Source organism: Panthera uncia (genome assembly GCF_023721935.1).
Source record: "Panthera uncia isolate 11264 chromosome B2 unlocalized genomic scaffold, Puncia_PCG_1.0 HiC_scaffold_24, whole genome shotgun sequence".
NCBI classification, from domain to species: domain Eukaryota; kingdom Metazoa; phylum Chordata; class Mammalia; order Carnivora; family Felidae; genus Panthera; species Panthera uncia.
The window spans coordinates 103,972,465-103,991,740 of record NW_026057580.1 but is presented as its reverse complement, the minus strand read 5'-3'; the positions used below and the strand labels follow the sequence as shown (position 1 = coordinate 103,991,740).

Below are 19,276 nucleotides of genomic sequence, written 5' to 3'. Positions count from 1 at the left end.
AAGTGCCCCTGCCCCTGCATTTCCCTTTTCAGCCTCCCCCCCGCCCCCACTTCTTTTTGCCTTCCTGTCTACCCCTTTTTTTTCTTTTTCTCTCCTCCCCAAATCTCCGAAACTGAAGAGCCCGCTCTTGGAAAACCTCCAGTTTTCTCCTCGCTAGCTAAAGAACGACAGTGACATCGTTCTGATTTGAGGGTAATATATAAATTACGCAGCCTGCCTTTCTTTCCCCTTTAGAAGGGACCTTTAGAAGCCAAATTTGGTTCAGCGATTAAAACACTTCTTCCCCTGAGTGGAATTTATTTCGATTTATGCCAAGACTCTGGCACACATTTTGGCAGTCTACCTGAATTGTGTTTAGCTCTCTGCAACTAGAATGTATTCACTTACTCTTAAAAATTAGGGTCCTTTAACAACACAAGTAACTTCAAAAAATAAAATATTTCATGATATAGATTGCACCGCTACAGGGGTGGCATTACAGAGAGTAACGTTCCCTGGAATTTATGGATCGACGAACATAGAAAGCAACTAGGAGGTTCAGTCTATTTCAGGGGTGAAAACACAGCCCGATGCGTATAAAAGAATCATCAGCGTTCAGCTGTGGTCCAAGGACACAGATCAAATCTACAAACCAAGTGGTCATCAAATGAAAACGGAGCCGACTCCCGAAGGTTCTATCTACTGACGTGTTGTTTTCCAGTGTTGTTTTCCAGTGGCCCCGTGCACACCCTGGATGAAGAGGGTGGGGCCTGTTCACCGCGGCGGGAGCAGCGGGGGACCCGCGATGAGGCTGGGAAATGCACCTCCCTGGCTCTGCTATCTAATGAATTATTCCTGCGGTACAGTATGTATTTCTAAATTTATGCAGGGAATATATAGCTTACGCTTCATTAAATGCTACGCGGAAGGAAACATCCATCTGGAGTATCACACAATACCCTATCAGCTGGTAGATATCGCTGTGTGCTGAGGAAAGCTGAACTCGCTTCCCACATAGAATAGTGTTTCATTTGGTTGGTCATTTACCCTCAGAGCAGATACCTACGTGGCCCTGAAGACCAAGCTGACAGATGAGCTGGGCATTCCTGACACTGAAAAGCATATTCCAAATATTGTGTTACCGTATCTGGTCAAATCTAAGGCACTGGTACGTTATAGACCACTAAGAAGAAAAAAGAATGCCATTTAAGACAGGACACATTACCCACACAGTAAGGGGCATCCTGACTTCAGACATGAAGAAATGTACATCCTAGAGTTGACAGAATACGGGAAACATGTTCATTATTATTATTTAATTTTTAGGACTTAAGCAACAGAAAAAACAGGGCAGCACTGTAATTAGAGAAAATTATCCACTGTCAAAGCCATAACAACACCTCGAGCCCCCAGCCCGGTGGAGAACTTTGGCTATCTGAGGCACTTTGGTGACCAGAGATCGGTACAACGAAATCCCACGAATACCTCGGGACGGGGGAGAGAGGCTGGAGTTTCAGGCAGTGAAGTCTCCACCTTGCGTGCTGCTGTTCCCGTAGCCATCTCCTTCCACTGCTGACCATGTTCTTCATGGGACAGAAAGGAAAGCATGTTATAAAAGTAAAGGCTGCCAGGCTACGACTCTAAACTATGAAACTACTGTTCAGGGGTGTCATGTCATAAGAAGGACCACAAAGTTGCACAATAACCCACGTGAATATCAGGAACAAGTTTATTCACACGTAGTTAGGGTTGCAGGTTTTTTCAAAAAAGCAAAAGGTGAGCTACGTGTACTTTTAAAATAGGTTAAGGGGTGCCTGGGTGGCTCAGTCGGTTAAGCATCCGACTTCGGCTCAGGTCATGATGTCATAGCTTGTGAGTTCGAGCCCCGCATCGGGCTCTGTGCTGACAGCTGGGAGCCTGGAGCCTGCTTCCGATTCTGTGTCTCCCTCTCTCTCTGCCCCTCCCCCACTCATGCTTTCTCTTTCTCAAAAATAAGTGAAACATTAAAAAATTAAAAAAAAAAAAGAAAATAGGTTAAGTATTCACTAAAGACATCAAGTACTTGAATACATTAGAGAGTGGGTTCTCCACCTCAGTTAGAAAAGAAAAATGAGGGAAATAGGAGAATGCATGGCTGATCAGCTTGGATGCCCAGCTTCCAAAATCTGCAACACCATGTCAAGTATAATCCTTTCAGAGTTGACATAATCGAACAAGAACGCTGAATTGTTAAATGGTGATACACACAGAGAGACAGAGAAATAAAATCTAACTTAGGTCGAAAATCAACACATAATCCTTATAAGACAGTATTGTATCCCATTTGAAAGTAAAGTTTTATTTTTGGAGGGCGCCTGGGTGGCTCAGTCGGTTAAGCATCCAACTTCAGCTCAGGTCATGGTCTCAGGGTTTGTGGGTTCGAGCCCCGCACTGAGAGTGCAAAGCCTGCCTGGGATTCTCTCTCTCTGTCTCTCTCTGCCCCTCCCCTACTCTCTCTCTCAAAATAAACTTTAAAAAATATTGTTCTTTTTTCTTTTTTAAAGGGAGGTTAGTTTATATTTTAGTGAGCTCTATTTTTAGTTTTTTAAATTTATTTTTAGTGAGTTCAAGCCCCAAGTTGGGCTTGAACTCAGCACCTGAAGATCACGAGTCACATGCTCTACCAACTGAGCTAGCTAGGAGCCTTCTAGAAAGAGGAAAGAAAAAGGGAAAAGTGGTGCTTGACTCTGATGGAGAGGTCATACCACCTCCTGCGGCTTCCTCCTTGCCTTCCCCTGTGGCTCACCCATCCTAGTGGATGTTAGCTGCCACCTCATGAGCTGCTCTCTTGAGAAGTCTGCCTGGTGAGGGACTGAGGCATCTTGCCAAGAAGCCAGTGAGAAATTAGATACCACACGCCAGCAGCCACGTGAGTGAGCCATCTTGGACGCAGAGCCTCCGGCCCCGGTCAAGCCTTCGGATGACCTCCTGATTTCCACTGCACAGGAGACCCTGAGCGAGAACCACGAGGCCCAGCCGCTCCCAAATCTGACCCACAAACCCTGGGAGTCAATAAACGTTTCTTGTTTCAAGCTGCTAAATTTGGGGGATAATGTATTCCACAGCAATAGATCACTAACAACAGACCCTGAGTTGAGTCTCCGTCCCACACGTGTCACGTCACCAGGGGCAAGTTTTTCCAAGCTTCCATTTCCTCATCCATCAAACGGGAATGACACTCTCTCACAGGATTATGGTAAGAATTAAATGTCATTATGTGTGCAAGGTGTTTAACGCTGTGTCTGCTCAACAGAAAACACTTGCAGGATGTTCACAACTGCTAATCAAAACTCCAAACCCACAGCCGTGCCAAGCAAACCTGAATCCGCAGAGCCGCAGCAAGGAGACTCACATCATCCTCCGCAATGAGACCATTAAAATGAACCCCAAGAGAACCACATCCAAGCCTCCCTATAAAAAATTTTGAGGAGAAAAAAAAAAAGACATTCAGGATATTGTCGTTTACAACCAATTGCTTCTAGTAAAAAGCCAGCACGTTGAGCGCTATTCTCATATTCAACCCAGGAACTTATTACGATGTCTTGGCATAGCCCCAGGTAGGTCACCAGTCCCTGGCGCAGCCTGGGGGCCCTTGACTGGGCCACACAGAGTTAGGCTGGACGAAAATCTTGCTTCTGCCTCCAGCCAGCAACTGTGACGCTGGGCCTGGTAATTAATGTGGGTAGTCGCAACCCCACAGAACTCAGAATCGAATGTGAAAGGGTATGTCCAAGTGCCAGGCAGATAAGAAAAGCAATTTCTTTCAGGTATACGAGGTATAAAAAGGGGGACTAAAATAAATAGCATAATCGCAACCAAAGTGCTGTGTGAAAGATCAGGCTTCCTTTGAGAGCTTTAGGAATCCCTGTCGTGAAAGCGAAATATTTTCCACAGAAACTGAGAAAATGTATTTTCGGATATTAATTTTAGGGGTTACCTGGTTTCCAGAAGAGAGGGGTATTTGTACCAATTTTGCTTTCCCTTCTTTAGCTGGCACTTATAAAGGTTACGAGAAGTTAAGCACATATGTAAAATACTTCAGTCTGTATCCTCCCTTAGAGAAAAGAAACATTTCTAATAGCAACTTGGTTGAATTAAGAACCGATTTTCCTCTATTTTGGACCACTCTACTTTTCAATTATCCATTTTGCTGACAGTACTTTGCAAGAGCACAAAACACTTAAGACTAAGCGTTTTGTGATGATCTACAGTCAAATGTATTAAGGGTGTTGGAAAATCCCATCCCTGCGGTATTGTTTAGAGTTTAGTAACACTTCACAGTTTTATAAATTGTATTTAGGCAAAAGCCAAGAGTCTAGAGAATGAGATTTGTTGCTTTGTTGGAACCACTAGAGATCTGATCTAAAGATCCTGTCCAACCATTATGGAAAAGAAAGATATTTCCTGCATTTTTAGCTCTATCTTTAAATGACAAGGAAAAAAGAAAAAAAAAAAAAAAACAACCTACACTCCAGGAGCTGATATCAATTTATTAATGCAAATTCCCAGAACAGAATCACAAATACCCACACAAGTGAGGAATATTTCACCTACGGTGTTACACAGTGAATAATTCTGCCCATAATCTTAGGCGCTGCCTTGCATAAAATAGAAGGTGGCTGAAATCAAAGAAGATTTTAAAGCACAACACAAGACGTGCCTACACATATATTTTAAACATTGGGAGGGTTTACAGGAACCGATAGTTTTCTGACTGAACAAAGTTACCTGAATTGCAATAATGCTTTTAGTATCATACTGTTTTCTTTTCCTTCTACTAAATTCCACCCTGTAAAATTATGTTTCATGTTTCCTTTGTGGGAAAATGTAAAATGGTGACTCCAAGGTGACCGGATCAGAAGTTAGTGTCACTTTCTTCTGTGCACTCTTCTATATTTCACAAACTGTCTATCACGAACACTATATTGCTCCTATACTTCGAATCAATGTAATCTTAAAACTTAGTTAAACGTTCTGAATCCAGAGAATTCGAAGCAATGAATATGGTAACTCAGTGAATCAGGAACACATTATCAACAAATTTTGTGGCTAAGGAGAACTGAGAAAAGAAATCATTACCTCATCCCTCTGCCTGTGTAGACGCAGGGCTCCACCCAGAGGCTGTCTACACTCCGCCTGCCAAGGCTGTCTGCACTCAGCCCGCGAATCCAGCGGGGGTCCCAAGGGTCCCGTCCCAAACCAAATGGGTCTTTTCACTTCCCACTAAATACTCCCCATAGCTCATGGTTCTTCCAAGGACAGGTCAATGAATCATGTTAAAAGATGGCCTTTCATTTATAATTTTTTCTTGCTAACTAAACTTTCTACAACATGAAAATTTAAGGCTAATGTGTCATAATGCTTTCCCTGGAAATCAGAACAGAACTTTCCGTGACAGGAGCTGCCCTGAGACCACCCTGGGAATTCTGCCAGAATAAATGAAACGGGAGGGACAAGGCAAATTCTTCCTTGGTCTCCGTGCCCTCTCTGCTATATGGAAACATTTCAGTTTTTCTGCAGTCTGGCCCACGGCACCCTTCTTATCACAAAAGCACTATATGAACCCATAGACTGAAATCTCAAATATTTTCTCATCCTCTGGGAAAACGAGTAACTCAAAAAAACTTCATGTGAAGTTTTGGAAATAGGAAAAGCTAAAGAAAATTACATATTAGTGCAGATAACACTTTCAAAATCTCTGGTGATAGTTTTAAGTTCAATATATTAATCATATTGGATAACAGTAAAATGCAATAAATGAGCTCTTAATATAATTTTTGTATCAATGTTCTCAAGAGATGAACTCACAGTTTACAACATCTGAATTCCAGGGGCGCCTGGGTGGCTCGGCCAGTGAAGTGTCCAAATCTCGATTTCAGCTCAGGTCATGATCTCACAGTGAGATTGTACCCCGTATCAAGCTCTGTGCTGAGCTTGGAGCCTGCTTAAGATCCTCTCTTTTCCCTCTGTCCCTTCCTGCTCTCGTGTGCATACGCTCTCTCTCTCTCTCAAAAAAAAAAAAAGCCCAAAACAAAAAACATCTGAATTCACTACCAAATAACAATGTTTTACTATTTTAACAGAATATATGAATCTTCAAAAAAAATGGAGTATTATTAAGATATGCATATCAAGGGGTGCCTGGGTGGCTCAGTCGGTTAAACATCCGACTTCCGCTCAGGTCATGATCTTGCGGTCCGTGAGTTCAAGCCCCGTGTCAGGCTCTTTGCTGACAGCTCAGAGCCTGGAGCCTGTTTCAGATTCTGTGTCTCCCTTTCTCTCTGACCCTCCCCCGTTCATGCTGTCTCTCCCTGTCTCAAAAATAAATAAACGTTAAAAAAAAAATTAAAAAAAAATGATATGCATATCAACTGATAGAAACAACCCTTTTGATATCACTGAAACCAAAGCAGGAAGGAATTAACAGAGAGTTGAATATTCTAATCAGCTTGAGACTTTTTCAAAAGTAAGAACGTTAAATGTGTCATACTGAGAAGCAGTTAAAATTTGAAATGAAAACCTAGCAAAAACATATAGGTCCAAATCTTCCAGAATTTCCCGGGAAAAAATTTAAGGGAAACGGGTAATAGATTATCATGGATTTTAGAATAATTGGAGTTCAAAATTCATAAGCAAATATCTTTACTTGCAATGAGATAATGATTAAATTACAAGTATGGCTCATTTCTCTAAAGCTACTGCCTTGCATTCTCAGAATCTCACTGGGAAGAATCCTTCCTTGGGCTTGATTTTCAAATACAGACTTATATTTTGCGAATAAGAAGTCTGAAAGCTATTTTGTGTGCTACAGGTATGAGGACAATGAAGTAGAGGGAGGTGGGAGGGGGGCCACTTATTGGCAGCTCCCAAGAAAGAGGTGCTGTGAGGTGAGAGCTCGTTTATTCCTCTCAACAGCCTTGCTCCCATCTTACTCACAAGGAAACTGAAGATCAGGGAGCTTCAGTTATTTGCCCAAAGTCACACGGCTTGTAAATACAAGGCAGTTGAGAGAAAATCAAAACAAAAATTTAAAAAAACGCTTCTTCTCTTTGAGTGAGATCAATCTGACCCACATCCCATGCTTTTCTCCTTACGTTAATTACACTGTGTCCCTTCGGGGCCATAAGAGAGGTGGCTCGAGGTCCTCCAGGACCAGGTCCCCCAGGTCATTAGCATGAACTTGAGATGCAGCCCGGGGTTCCACCACCAGTCCACACCAAATACACTTACGTTCACTTAAAATGATGCTGGCAAGGGCGCCTGGGTGGCTCAGGTCATCGTCTCACAAGTTTGTGAGTCGGAGCCCCGCCTCGGGTGAACACGAGCCCTGCTTTGGGTAAGCCCTGCTTCTCTCCCTCCCTCTCTTGGTCCCTGGCTCAACTTGCACCCTCTCTCCCTCAAAATAAACAGATGGATGGATGGATGGATGGATGGATGGACGGATAGATAGACAGACAGATAGAATGATGCTGTCAAGTACTGTGACCCACATTGCTGTTTGGATTCTGTTCTCCGGGCACGAGACAGAAGACCAGCTTCTCTTTTGTCCCCTTTGGCACATCAGGGAATAATCTTAACATCAGGGTATGAAATGGTCTTGCTTAGGATGAATTCTGCTCTTCAGGAAGCAGAGCATTACAGCATCACAGCTTCTTTGATTTGAAATTTAATAATAACAAACGATTCTTACAGCTAGAAAACTGGATATAAACATGTACCTCTTGTAAATCTAAAAATTAGACTCACGCCACAGAAGAGTGAACAGATCGAACAAGTTGGGTGTAACTGTTTTGCAAGCACTGCGTCTGGGATGTCAGCCATCACAAAAATTTCTCCTGGGATTAGGTACTCAATACAATGCCTCTACAGAATTACCTCATTATAAATCACCATATCCCATCTATTTTTATGGAGGGGTGGGGGGGAGAACCCTGCACCATTAAGACGAGGATGAAAATTTCATCATAAAACCCTGCCTTCACCCAATCGCCAGTTTATTAAGAATTCTTTTGCTCTTAAAGGTGAATAAAAGCACCTCTCCTTTTAACACTGCTTTCAAAAGTCTCTTTAAGGTGACAGGGTTATGAAAAAAAGAGAGAAGAGCCTTTCTTCAATCTATGCATAGATTAAATTTTCATACAAATCAAAGTTGCTAAAGTTAAAATGGACTACCAGGAAATAGAATGCTATTATAAATAGTACTGAGTGTAAAATGTTCATCTATTTAATCAGGAGAACATCTTTCCTCTTTGTCTTTGCCCTGCCAGCCCTGTTTTTGAATGGGAGGCTAGTTCAAGGAGATGTCTCTGTGTCTGCAACTAACTGAAAACTGCAATCAGAGTACAATTCTGGGACCAGGTTTATTCATTCATTCAACACTCATTTACTGAGCATATACTTGACTCAAAAATCAGGAAGAAAACTGCTAGTACTGGACCAGATACATTTAAAATGAACTGCAGTCTGCATCCAGAATCATTCAGTCAAAATATAATGCCTTGGTCTTTTTTTTTTCCCCCAAGGAGGATGGTTATGTTGAAATCTAATGTTTTTACAAATGCCTTTAAAAAAGTAAAGGTCCCCAAAAGAAACATATTAAAAAATACGGCACAATTTCACTAAAAAAAAAAAAAGATATATATATATATATATATATATACATACATACATACATACATATATATAGTCACCTTCATATAATCATAGAGCTCAAAGGGATTCCAAGAACATTGAAGTAGACTCTATCTCCAGCCAAGATTATACCAAAATTGTCCTAAACATGTAAACTCTAACTAAAAAAACCCCAAAAAACAGCAAGGAATTGTAACAGCCAAGCATTCATTTGAAAGAACATCAAGTCAGGGGCACCTGGGAGGCTCAGTTGGTTGAGCGTCCAACTCCAGCTCAGGTCATCATCTCCCAGTTTGGGGGTTCAAGCCCCGCATTGGGCTCTGTGCTGACAGTAAGAACCTGCTTGGGATTCTCGCTCTTTTCCTTCCTCTCTGCCCCTTCCCCACTCATGCTTTCTCTCTCTCTCAAAATAAATAAACTTTAAAAAAAAAAATAAATAAAAGAACAGCAAGTCCAAACTGACTTTCCTAATCTAAATTCTGAGCAGAGGAGCAAATCTGCTATGCCCATCATTTATAGGTCAGGCATTGTTTTTTTTTCCGGCGGGGAAAGAAATTTGTGGCCTGAAACTACATGTATTTCAAAGGAGTTACTTAGTGCAAGCCTTCTGTTTGCGAAAAAGATCGATTAATCCTACATCCACATTATATTATGCCTCTAATTGCTTCATTCATCTGCGTGCTCTTCATCTAAGAGCAAAGCACATGGGCATTCTGGGAAATTCCTGAACTTCGTCCCTTGCACACTCCAACCCACCCATCCCCCTTCAGCCCCAAAGAGCTTTTAATCTGACTGGTTAATTCTTGGGGGGGGGGGGGGGGGACACTTCCTAGAGGGGTGGGTCCATTATTTTTCTTTTTGAAGAAACAGTTATATGAATTTCAGTAACACTTTGAGGATCACGTTGTTTTCCTTCTATTACGTTGCAGTCAAATTAAAGTTAGTGCATTTTTTGTGGAAAAGTGTAAAATGGTATCTCAAGGTGGCTGGACCACAAGTTGTGTATATATATACACACACACACACACACATATATATATACACACACATATACATATACGTATATGTATATATGTATATACATATACGTATATGTATATACGTATATACATATACACGTATATATATATGTGGGGTGGTCTAGGTTTCAAGGTCTAGAACTCCCGTGTGGTCGGGGCAGAAAGAGGGTAGAGGCCTCCACCCACTTTGGCTCCAATTCTGACCATCTTTGGGGGAAAAACGCTGTGCTCCAGGCCTGCTCACCACAGACCTCGCCAACGCTGAAATCTGCACACACATGTTACTCAGGGACTTGAAAAAGTGGATGAGGTATGGTGCAAAACTTTCTTAGCCTCAGAGGGTCCTTCCGTGAATGAGAAAAAGGTATCCCTCTGGGCTTGCTCATACCAGCCGTTTGGCTGGATGACCTGGTGCGGACACAGCTTGAGATTCTCTGAAGGTGGGTCTGGTGTGGTCCAAGGCATTCCTGGATCCTGTGGTGAAATACACCCTAAGACCACCTCTGTTTCTTTTTTATTTTAATGTTTTATTTATTTTTGAAAACGAGAGAGAGAGAGGGAGAGAGAGAGAAATGGAGACACGATCCAAGGCAGGCTCCGGGCCCCAAGCTGTCAGCACAGAGCCTGATGTGGGGCTCGAACCCACGGACCGCAAGATCATGACCTGAGCCGAAGTCAGACGCTGAGCCATCCGGGTGCCCCGGACCACCAGTTTCTGATGGTGACTTTCACACTGCTCTGAGGTGCCTCTGGGGCTCCCAGGAAGTGCCTGAGGGGTCACCGCAAGGGGAAATCAGGGAGACACAAGCACTGGTCTCCATTCTCATCCCTCCCAGCAACTGTTTTCAGCTGCTTTTACCTGTTGAAGTTCATGTAAGATTTCTTTGGGAGAACGGATTCCACTTCGTTGTCAAAGACTAAAAACCACTATTTCTAGTTTATTTCACACGCATACACACGATCTACTTCAGGTCACTACCGCTTGGACTGCTCAGATGTAGAGGCCAGCAGGGGCATGTCTCTCCAGGGGCACGGGGGAGGGGGGCAGCTACTGCCCTTGGCCTCTCGGCTTCTCTTTGCCCGACAACACAGTTTCAGTATCACGTAACCCAAAAGGCAGGCACATCAACAGTCGAAGCTTCCTCTCCTGTGTACGGATGTTGACGGTGACCAACCTTTCAGGGAACGTCCTCTCCTCTGAATAAGGTTACACGTTTCTCTCACACTCTTCCCTGTCTTCATCCGCGGCCCAACACCAAGGTTAAGACATTGACCCACCTGATAGGAAGTCATGGGAACAGTTGAGAACTGTAGTTCCTGGTTGTATCCAAGAAAGGGGAATGTCTTCTGGCTTGGGAGAGCCTACGACCGCGATATCAGCCTCGTGAAGCTGGAGAGAAACAGAAAAAACACCGCGCGCGTTTTAACCTGTGGCAGAGACACAGGACTGGCGATGTGTGTCAATGGACTTCAACGCGATAGGGAACTGACACGCATCCGGAGGTCAGCGCCATGCCAGTTAACAGGAACAGAATCGCTTCACTAAGGTACGAACGCAGCACAGATCGGCACAGGGCGTGACCATCATGTCCTACAAAGCAAAGGGGGTAGAAGTTCTTCCGGGCAGTCAGTTCGGCGTGAATGCTGTGCGCAAGGTCATCGTCCACGTTTTCAGCACTCACTGCAATACCGAGAAAAATGACGGGGCCGAGAAAACCATTCAATGGAAGCAGAGACTGAAAGGTGCACAGGGTGGGTGGTGTCCTGACTCACGCAGCGGCTCAGGGGGAAGACGGTGGGGAGGGGGCGGGGGGGGCGGAGGGGGGGTGCGTAGGGAAGCCTCTTGGAAGATCTGGCCAGTTCGGGGGGCCTGCTGGCCTGTACAACTGCACACTCAAAATTAGACCCATATGGAACTTTTACTGGATCTATGGGAGGGTTGTCAAGAGCTCAAGAAAGAATCTCATTTTCCTTGAGGCTCTGCTTAGTCTCCTGTCAAACTGCTCTTTTCTTTCTTTCTTTCCTTTTTTTTTTTTTTTTTTTTGAGAGAAAGGAAAGGAATTCGACTATTACTACAAAACAGATTCATCCTATCCGTCCCGTCCGATTTTGATAACACGGTGCTGGAGTGACTTGTCTGGTAGGAAGGGGACACCTAGAAACAAGGGAAGCGACTGGCTCTGACCTCAACCAAAGAATGACCCGTCCCCAACTAAACCGACGATCGCAAACTGGATTCCTAAGGAGGGCGCAAGGCCAGGGACAAATCTGAGACCCTCTAGGGGAAAAGAACTACGGCTACACGTGTCAGCGATGTGGGTTGGTGTTACACCCATTTAAGAGACAAGGAAACGGAGGTTCTGAGGGTGTGAGCACCTCTCTGGTATGTCCTGTTTCCCGCAGAGGAGCCAGTCTTGGACACTCAGTGGGGGAGAAAGAGGACGCTGCAGCCCTCTGCTCTCCCATGCCGCTTTCCTTCCTTCATTGCTTTTTCCACAGACTTCTGTGCCCCGCAAAGGACTGCAGACTCTTTAGAATCAGCCAGAGGAGGTCGAGATGAAACACAGAAACTGCCCCGTTGTCACTCCCACCACCCAAAGTCCCCGGAAATGAACATGCTTCCATGCGCCCTCATCCATTCTCAGCATGGACAGGCTGATTGCTGAAGGGCTCGGGGACCCACCCAGCCAACAGCTCAGCCTAAAAGTCTGCAACACAGTTTGGGCAAGAGGCTGCCTCGGCTAACGTCTCTTAGAAATCTCGGGACAAGAGACGGCAGCGAGGGGAGGAAAATTCATGACAGTCCTACTTGGTCTGTGAAGGAAAAAGCCAGGATCTAGAACAGCGCCAAGCTCCTTTGACAGAGGAGGGACACGGTAACAACTTAAATGGCATGTCTTTTCAAAGAGCCGATAAAGCCAACCTTTAAAAGTGACATCCCGGGAACATCGGAGCAATCTGACCGTGCCAACTGGGGAAAGGGGGTTAACAGTCACACAGGGCTCACTGCTCTTCAGTACGAACTTCATTGAGGTCCAGGAAGAAGCCTGCACTGAAATCGTGTCCAAGTAAAATGACCAAATTAATCACATTAAAAAGAAGAGAAGTCCCTACTAAAACAGCCATCATTTTCTTATGCTGCGGGGATACAACACTGTGAAACGGAACGAACTCTAGTGTGTTAATGTCACATGTTCTCCATAGATAGATCTGAATGAAAAGCAGCTAGATTCTTGGCTGATGTTATATTCAGGGGCAAAAAGTGTTCTTATGGAAAAGGGATTTTACTTGAATAAAAAAAATGCATTTCTTCACGTTCTTCTATCACTGCAGATACTCAACCACAGTAAAGCCCCCAGAGAAACTCAAATGCTTCATGCCTGTTGGAAATGACCAGCAGATAAGAAACGCCATTTTGCTACATTTCCATGCACAATAGCAGCAAAAACAGAACATGTTAAAACTTCTATAAAAAGGAAGTTAATATATACGGGCTGAAACGTTCGTTTTGGAAAAAGCCAAGGATCACGAGTCCCCTAAGAACACTTAGTTTCCTCCACGTGGTATCTTTGATACAACCTGTTCTTTTCATTACCTATAAATCTCACGAATCTCATGCCGACCCCTCCACTCCGTATTTAAATACAACTCCAAAGTGTGCTAATAAGTAATAAGTTACTCCCACAGAGAAAAGACAAAAATCTCCACCATTAGTAATGATCACATTGGAGATGTTAATTCTTTTCTGGAAAGGAAAACTGCTAGATGCTTAAATCAATACATAACCCACTGAGGACCAGCAAAGATTTTAATGAGCTAAAGAATTCAAGGAGAATTATCGTCTCGCTGGCTGTTTCCACTTTCCTCCTCCCAAATGGGAAAGACCCTGGCCAAAGCCTGGCTTGCAACTCTGCCTCTTAACAAAATATTGCTTTCTCTGCTGAGGTTTGACGTAGAAGCGGCTTACAGAGTACTGCCCACTCCCCAGGCGGAAGACCAAATGTTAAAACAATAGTAAGACGCAGATATGCTGACGTTTAATGTGGAGTATGTGGGAGTAACGTAGAGTCGAGATATCACGAAAATTCTTTTTCTCTACGTCATTGATTTTTAAGAGCGGGGGGCAAGCATCAGAAAATGGAGAGGAGGACAGAGGACAGATATGATCTGCAAGGTTATAAGGGACATCATGATTTTGTATGTAGCAAAAAAAAAAAAATGCATTTTAAAATTCAAACTATAGAAAATACAGCCCCACCCTGTTGGCTAGAAGACAGAATTTATCCTCCACTATTGATGTGTTCTGAGGGCACATGTGGGAATCTGAGGTATGAGCTATGTATATATACGGAAAGCTGGGATGCTTAAAAAAAAAAAAAGGTGGATAGGTTTTGATGAATCGTGATTACCTGAGACCCATAAAACCTGTTTCTATATTCTTCAAGTTATCAACACAGTTCAGAAAACAAAGTTCAAAAAAATAAAAATTAAAAAAAAAAAATCAATAGGTCCTTTCTCCAGCAAAGATGTGCTTCTGAAGTTACAATTGCTTAAGAGAATGAAGAAGGTCCAAGATTCCTTAGCGAAAATACTCACTCACTAGCCATCTCTCAAGTGCTGCTTGGGGCAGACACTGACTGAGGTCACTGAGGACCCGAAAATAAAAATCCTGCCTACAAGATTTTACAACTAGGATCTACAAGATGGAGGGGAACAGGGCAAACCACTGGGATACGAAAAAGAAACAATTAAACATTTCATTTCTACTTATGTTGTCCACACAGGCATGGGCATCCCTGATCCGTCTTTGCACACGAGCTGGGCAGGTATCACACACAATACAGAGAGGGGTCTTGAGGGAAGGGTGGCTTGAACTTGTTCTTCCACTTTCGATGAACTGGGACACATTGTGGTTTGTGTGACCCTGGTTAAGTGGCTTTAGAGAGCAAATGTCCTACAGCACATTCTTTCCAGTGCTTTGTAATGAGAAGTGTCCGTGAAATTTCATGTGGCACAGAGACTCCTTGACTATCTCATGGCAAAGTCCTAAAAAGACTTAGTGTTTTGTTTTGTTTTGTTTTGAGAGAAAGAGAGAGAGGTGCAAAGGAGAGGAAGAGAGAGAGAGAATCCCAGGCAGCCAAGCAGGCTCAACACACTGTGGGAGCCCGACGTGGGTGCTTGATCCCACGACCCTGGGATCATGACCTGAGGTGAAATCAAAAGTCAGATGCTCAACTGACTGAGCCACCCAGGCACCTGAGGTCTCTTAAAAATTTTTTCTTTAATGTTTGTTTATTTTTGAGAGAGAGAGAGAGAGAGAGAGAGAAACACATACAGGAGGAGAGGGACAGAGAGAGAGGGAAACACAGAATCCGAAGCAGGCTCCAGGCTCCGAGCTGTCAGCACAGAGCCCGACGCGGGGCTCGAACTCACGAACCGTGAGATCATGCCCTGAGCTGAAGTTGGATTCCCAACCAACTGAACCACCCAGGCGCCCCCCGAGGTATTTTTTTTTTTTTTTTTAATGAGATGTCACTTTCTTCCTATAAATGTCAAATTCCCAACGTTGCTGACCTTCTCTTGCTACTGACAAGGAGTTGTCAGACTGGGCTACTTTGGTTGTGCTCACACCATCGGATGTGTTTTAGGGAGATTATGCTGGATGCTGGGTTGAGAATGGGCCGGAGGGAGTGGGAGGGAGACATGCGAGAGGAGACATTCGGTAGGAAGCTGGACGCATGGACTCGGAACTCAGGATGGTCAGGGAGGAGGGGAGGTAGGCCGGGATTCATCAGCATCAGATATGGGTAAACCCAGAAGTGTGGGGATCTGGGAGAAACAGGGAGGGTGGGAAGGAAAGGGGCCTTGAGTACATTCCTGGGAGTGTTCATCTTCAATGGTGAGAGAAACGATGGTGACTGGGTGTGGCCCAGAAGGTAGGAAGAATGGGGGAGTCATGTAGGCGCAGGGGAAAGGGCATGGTCGACAGGTCTGAATGATGCCCAGTGGCCAAACAAACTAAAAGCAAAAAAATCCATTTTTGGCAATTAGGAATCCATCAGTGACATTCCTATAGACATGGGCAGGAGCCTGGTAAACTCCTGCCTTTTGGGTCAAGTGTATTCCCTGCATATGGAGACTTCGTTAAGGCCGAGTGTTTCATGAGCACAGTCCCCGTTTATTCATAAACTACTTTGACTTGGAACGTCTAATTCTTTATTTCAATGAACTGAGCATCTACCGTAGGATTCCGGCTTTGTACCTATGGGTCAATGTCCACATTTTCCCGAAATATTAAGCACAATGTCAGATAGAAACATTACGGTAACTGTAAGGACTCTAAAATAAGAATGTCAAACCATTTTCATTCAGATATTGTAAGACTTTGGTAAGATAAGAGAATTTCCAGCAAGAGGTATTCTCCCCACCTCCTTTCACAGACACCCAAGTGATCTCGTCCTGGAAGAATTCTCCTTTTGGAAACTGGGTATGTGTCTTTCTTCCACTCTCCTCTGATCAGAACAGATCATTGGCTTTTAAAATCAAGCCCTCTCCTATGCTTATTTCATAAATCTGAATGACTACAAGCTAAACGCACGGCCCGGGATTATGATTATAACACGTATCTACCAACTTTTCCCCCCACGGGATGATGAATGATCTTCCTTTTTCTATAGGCTTCTAGGTTCCCCTCTTACTTCACCACTCCACATACTTCATGCTCAATGTATGAGAAGAGAACCTAGGAGATTCAGTTGTGTCCAGAATGACAGAGAAGACAGTAACTCCCTCTTCAAGTGCACGGGACGCGCACACGGGTTGTAACACACGGTAAGAGGAAAGCACAACCTCATAGCTAGCGATGGGTGAGCTTTGAATGACTTATCGAAAATAGTTCCCTTCCTCGTATTCTGGCAATAAAGTTAAAAAGGATGGCTAGGAGACACAGAGAGAGAGCTACGTGTTTGTAGGTGGGGTGAGAGAAAACTTAATATGACAAAGGCTCAGAACCGTGCGGCACGAAGATGAGCGAATGCCCAAGTTACAGTTCCCAGAGTGACACTAAACCGGCCAGGCTTCCCAGAGGCAGGACGGCCCTGACGTACACTTACGTCGTCAACCCCATACCTAAATAGCTACGGCCTGTTCAGGCTGATGCCAGTGGCTATGGCCGTGGGAGATTTGCCTTTGCATCTCCTGACACGTTTGTACTTTCCGCTTCGGAACCCCGGATGACACATCAGCAAGGTTTGCTTTTCCACCTCCTCCAAGTAACTCTTCAGGCCTCGGTCACCACCTCTGAAAAGTGAAGGAGTCGCCCTCGACGGGAGGGGACCGAGGTGCAGCGGGAACACGGCTCGGCGGAGCTACGAGGCCTCGACTCGAGGGCAGACCCCGCTCCCCCTCGGTGCACAGGCTCCCACGCTGCGTTTTCAGGTATAACGTGAACGAGATCATGCGGGAAAAGGCTTTGAGAACTAGATCTTTACCCAAACGTAAGGCGCTTTATTTATTAGAGGGGGGTTAGGTTTAAAAGGTACCGACGAAAGTATCCTAATTCCTTAAATTACATGTTGGTTCCTCACGTAGCATCTACGCTGGGGGAGAAGGGGGACGAGGCGGAGCTTGGGTCTGGCAAGGGGCAGAAGGGCCAACAGGGATGACACTGGGTGGACTGGAGGTGCGGTCACTGGCCTGTTGTCCACGGGACACAGCGTGGAGCCCTCCTTCTGTGCCGTATCCAGTGCGTGCTATGTATGACTAAGGCTCCCTGTACGTGACTCCCTGCGTGCCCCTCAGTTCCTCCGGATTCTCTCACAAATCCTTTCCTCAGTCCTGCCGAATATAATCAGCCTGATTTGGGGACTCTCAAACAAAGGTCCCCCTCACCTCTTGTTTGGGTGGCAACGATCAGGGAGTAGCAAGGGTGAGAATGGGAGCTGACATCGAAAGGCCTTTTCAGTCCACGAACATGGAGAAATCTGCCAAAGAGCGCTCAGGGGCCTACGTGACTCGGGTCGCTTAGTCACACGTTCCTGAATAGCCTTGGTATTTGCTTGGCGCAAGATGTGTGGTGCCCTGAGATTGGGGACAGAAGCCCGTATCGGGTGGGGGAGAAGAGGGACGCATGTGGATGTGCAGTCCTGCGTGCCCACCCATGTGACCAGGGCGCCCACAGCGTCCCTGGAGGGCAGGTGACAAGCCCAGTGCCTCAGGGCCAGAATGGCACTCGGTCTCCCTCCTGCTTCCTCTCCTAAATGATGTCTGTGGAGGGGTGCCTGGGGGGCTCAGTCGGTTAAGTCTCCGACTCTGGCTCAGGTCACGGTCTCGCGGTTCGTGAGTTCAAGCCCCACGTGGGGCTCTGTGCTGACAGCTCAGAGCCTGGAGCCCGTTTCGGATTCTGTGTCTCCCTCTCTCTACTCCTTCCCCACTCACGCTCTGTCTCTCTCTCTCTCTCTCTCAAAAATGAATAAACATGAAAAAAATTTTTTTAAAGGATGTCTACGGGATTCTAAACTGTTGGAATAAAACAATAGTGAACTCATGGCCAGTCTAACGTCTTGGGCCTTGGTCTCCCTGAAGTTCCCCATCTGAGCTGTCAGATACTTTTAAGTGTAAAAGATTAAACGTTAAAGGGACTTTTAAAGACTGGGTTTTGTGATTATCTGGAATAAGAGACCACTTGGGACAGCGGCTCAAAATTCAGGCTGGGGGCGCCTGGGTGGCTCGGTCGGTTAAGCGTCTGACTTCGGCCCAGGCCGCGATCTCACAGCTTGTGGGTTCGAGCCCACGCCGACAGTGCGGAGCCTGCTTGGGATTCTCTCTCTCTCCCTCCGCCCCGCCACTCACACTTTCTCTCTCTCCAAATAAATAAACTTAAAAAAAAAAAAATTAAGCTGTAGTGCCACCTCCCCCATTACAAAAAGTCTCAGCTTCCTCAGCCGTGATGTGGAGGGCATGGGGGTCCCACAGGCAGGGCAACTGCAGAATCATGGCAACAGCAAAGCCCTGCCCCTGGCTCAAGGCACTCAGGAGCTCAACCAGCGTGAGCTGTCGTTACCGCCGTTTACCCCAGGTCCAGCTCAAGTGCAGCCTCTCCTGTGAATGTTACAAGCAGCTATTATCCTCACCAGACACCCTGAAGGCCAGGAGACAGTGGGGTGATGTGCAGAAAGCACGGGAAATAAAAAATCTGGGAACTGAGAGTTCTGCACCCAGCGACAAGGTAGTGCAACGAGGGAGAACAGGCAGGTGCGTGTTAGCAAAAGCTGGAGTACTTGATCGCTAGACAAGTCCTGCAAGACACGCAAGACTGAGTCCTCCAGGTAGAAATGATGGGACCCTTGACATTAACTCCAAGCCCTAGGAAGAAACAAGGATCTCCAGAAAAACCAGTATTGCTGTACTTTTGGTTCGTAACGATTATGTTTGATTTCCTGCAGGGCTTAAGAGCCGAATGCGTTAAAAATTAAGATACATTTTAAAAACCCAACCACGTAACTCGCTAATCTCATCCAGTTTAAAAGCTAGAGTTTTCTTCCAATCTTTGGAAAAAAGGGTTTTTGGTTTGGTTTTTTTTTTTTTTTTTTAAGATTTCATATGTACAA

The 19,276-nt window shown here is 45.0% G+C and overlaps 1 protein-coding gene across 1 annotated transcript in view; it reads right to left on the bottom strand.

Moving 5' to 3' along the window:
- The window catches only part of MTHFD1L (methylenetetrahydrofolate dehydrogenase (NADP+ dependent) 1 like), a 185,927-nt gene that overhangs the window by 145,146 nt on the left and 21,505 nt on the right, over positions 1–19,276 (bottom strand). Inside the window, exons 8-10 of the mRNA XM_049653057.1 lie at positions 10,947–11,058; positions 3,338–3,429; positions 1,465–1,562 (exon numbers count right to left, since the gene is read on the bottom strand). Coding sequence (XP_049509014.1) covers positions 1,465–1,562; positions 3,338–3,429; positions 10,947–11,058 — 302 coding nt within the window. The remainder of the gene's footprint in view (positions 1–1,464; positions 1,563–3,337; positions 3,430–10,946; positions 11,059–19,276) is intronic.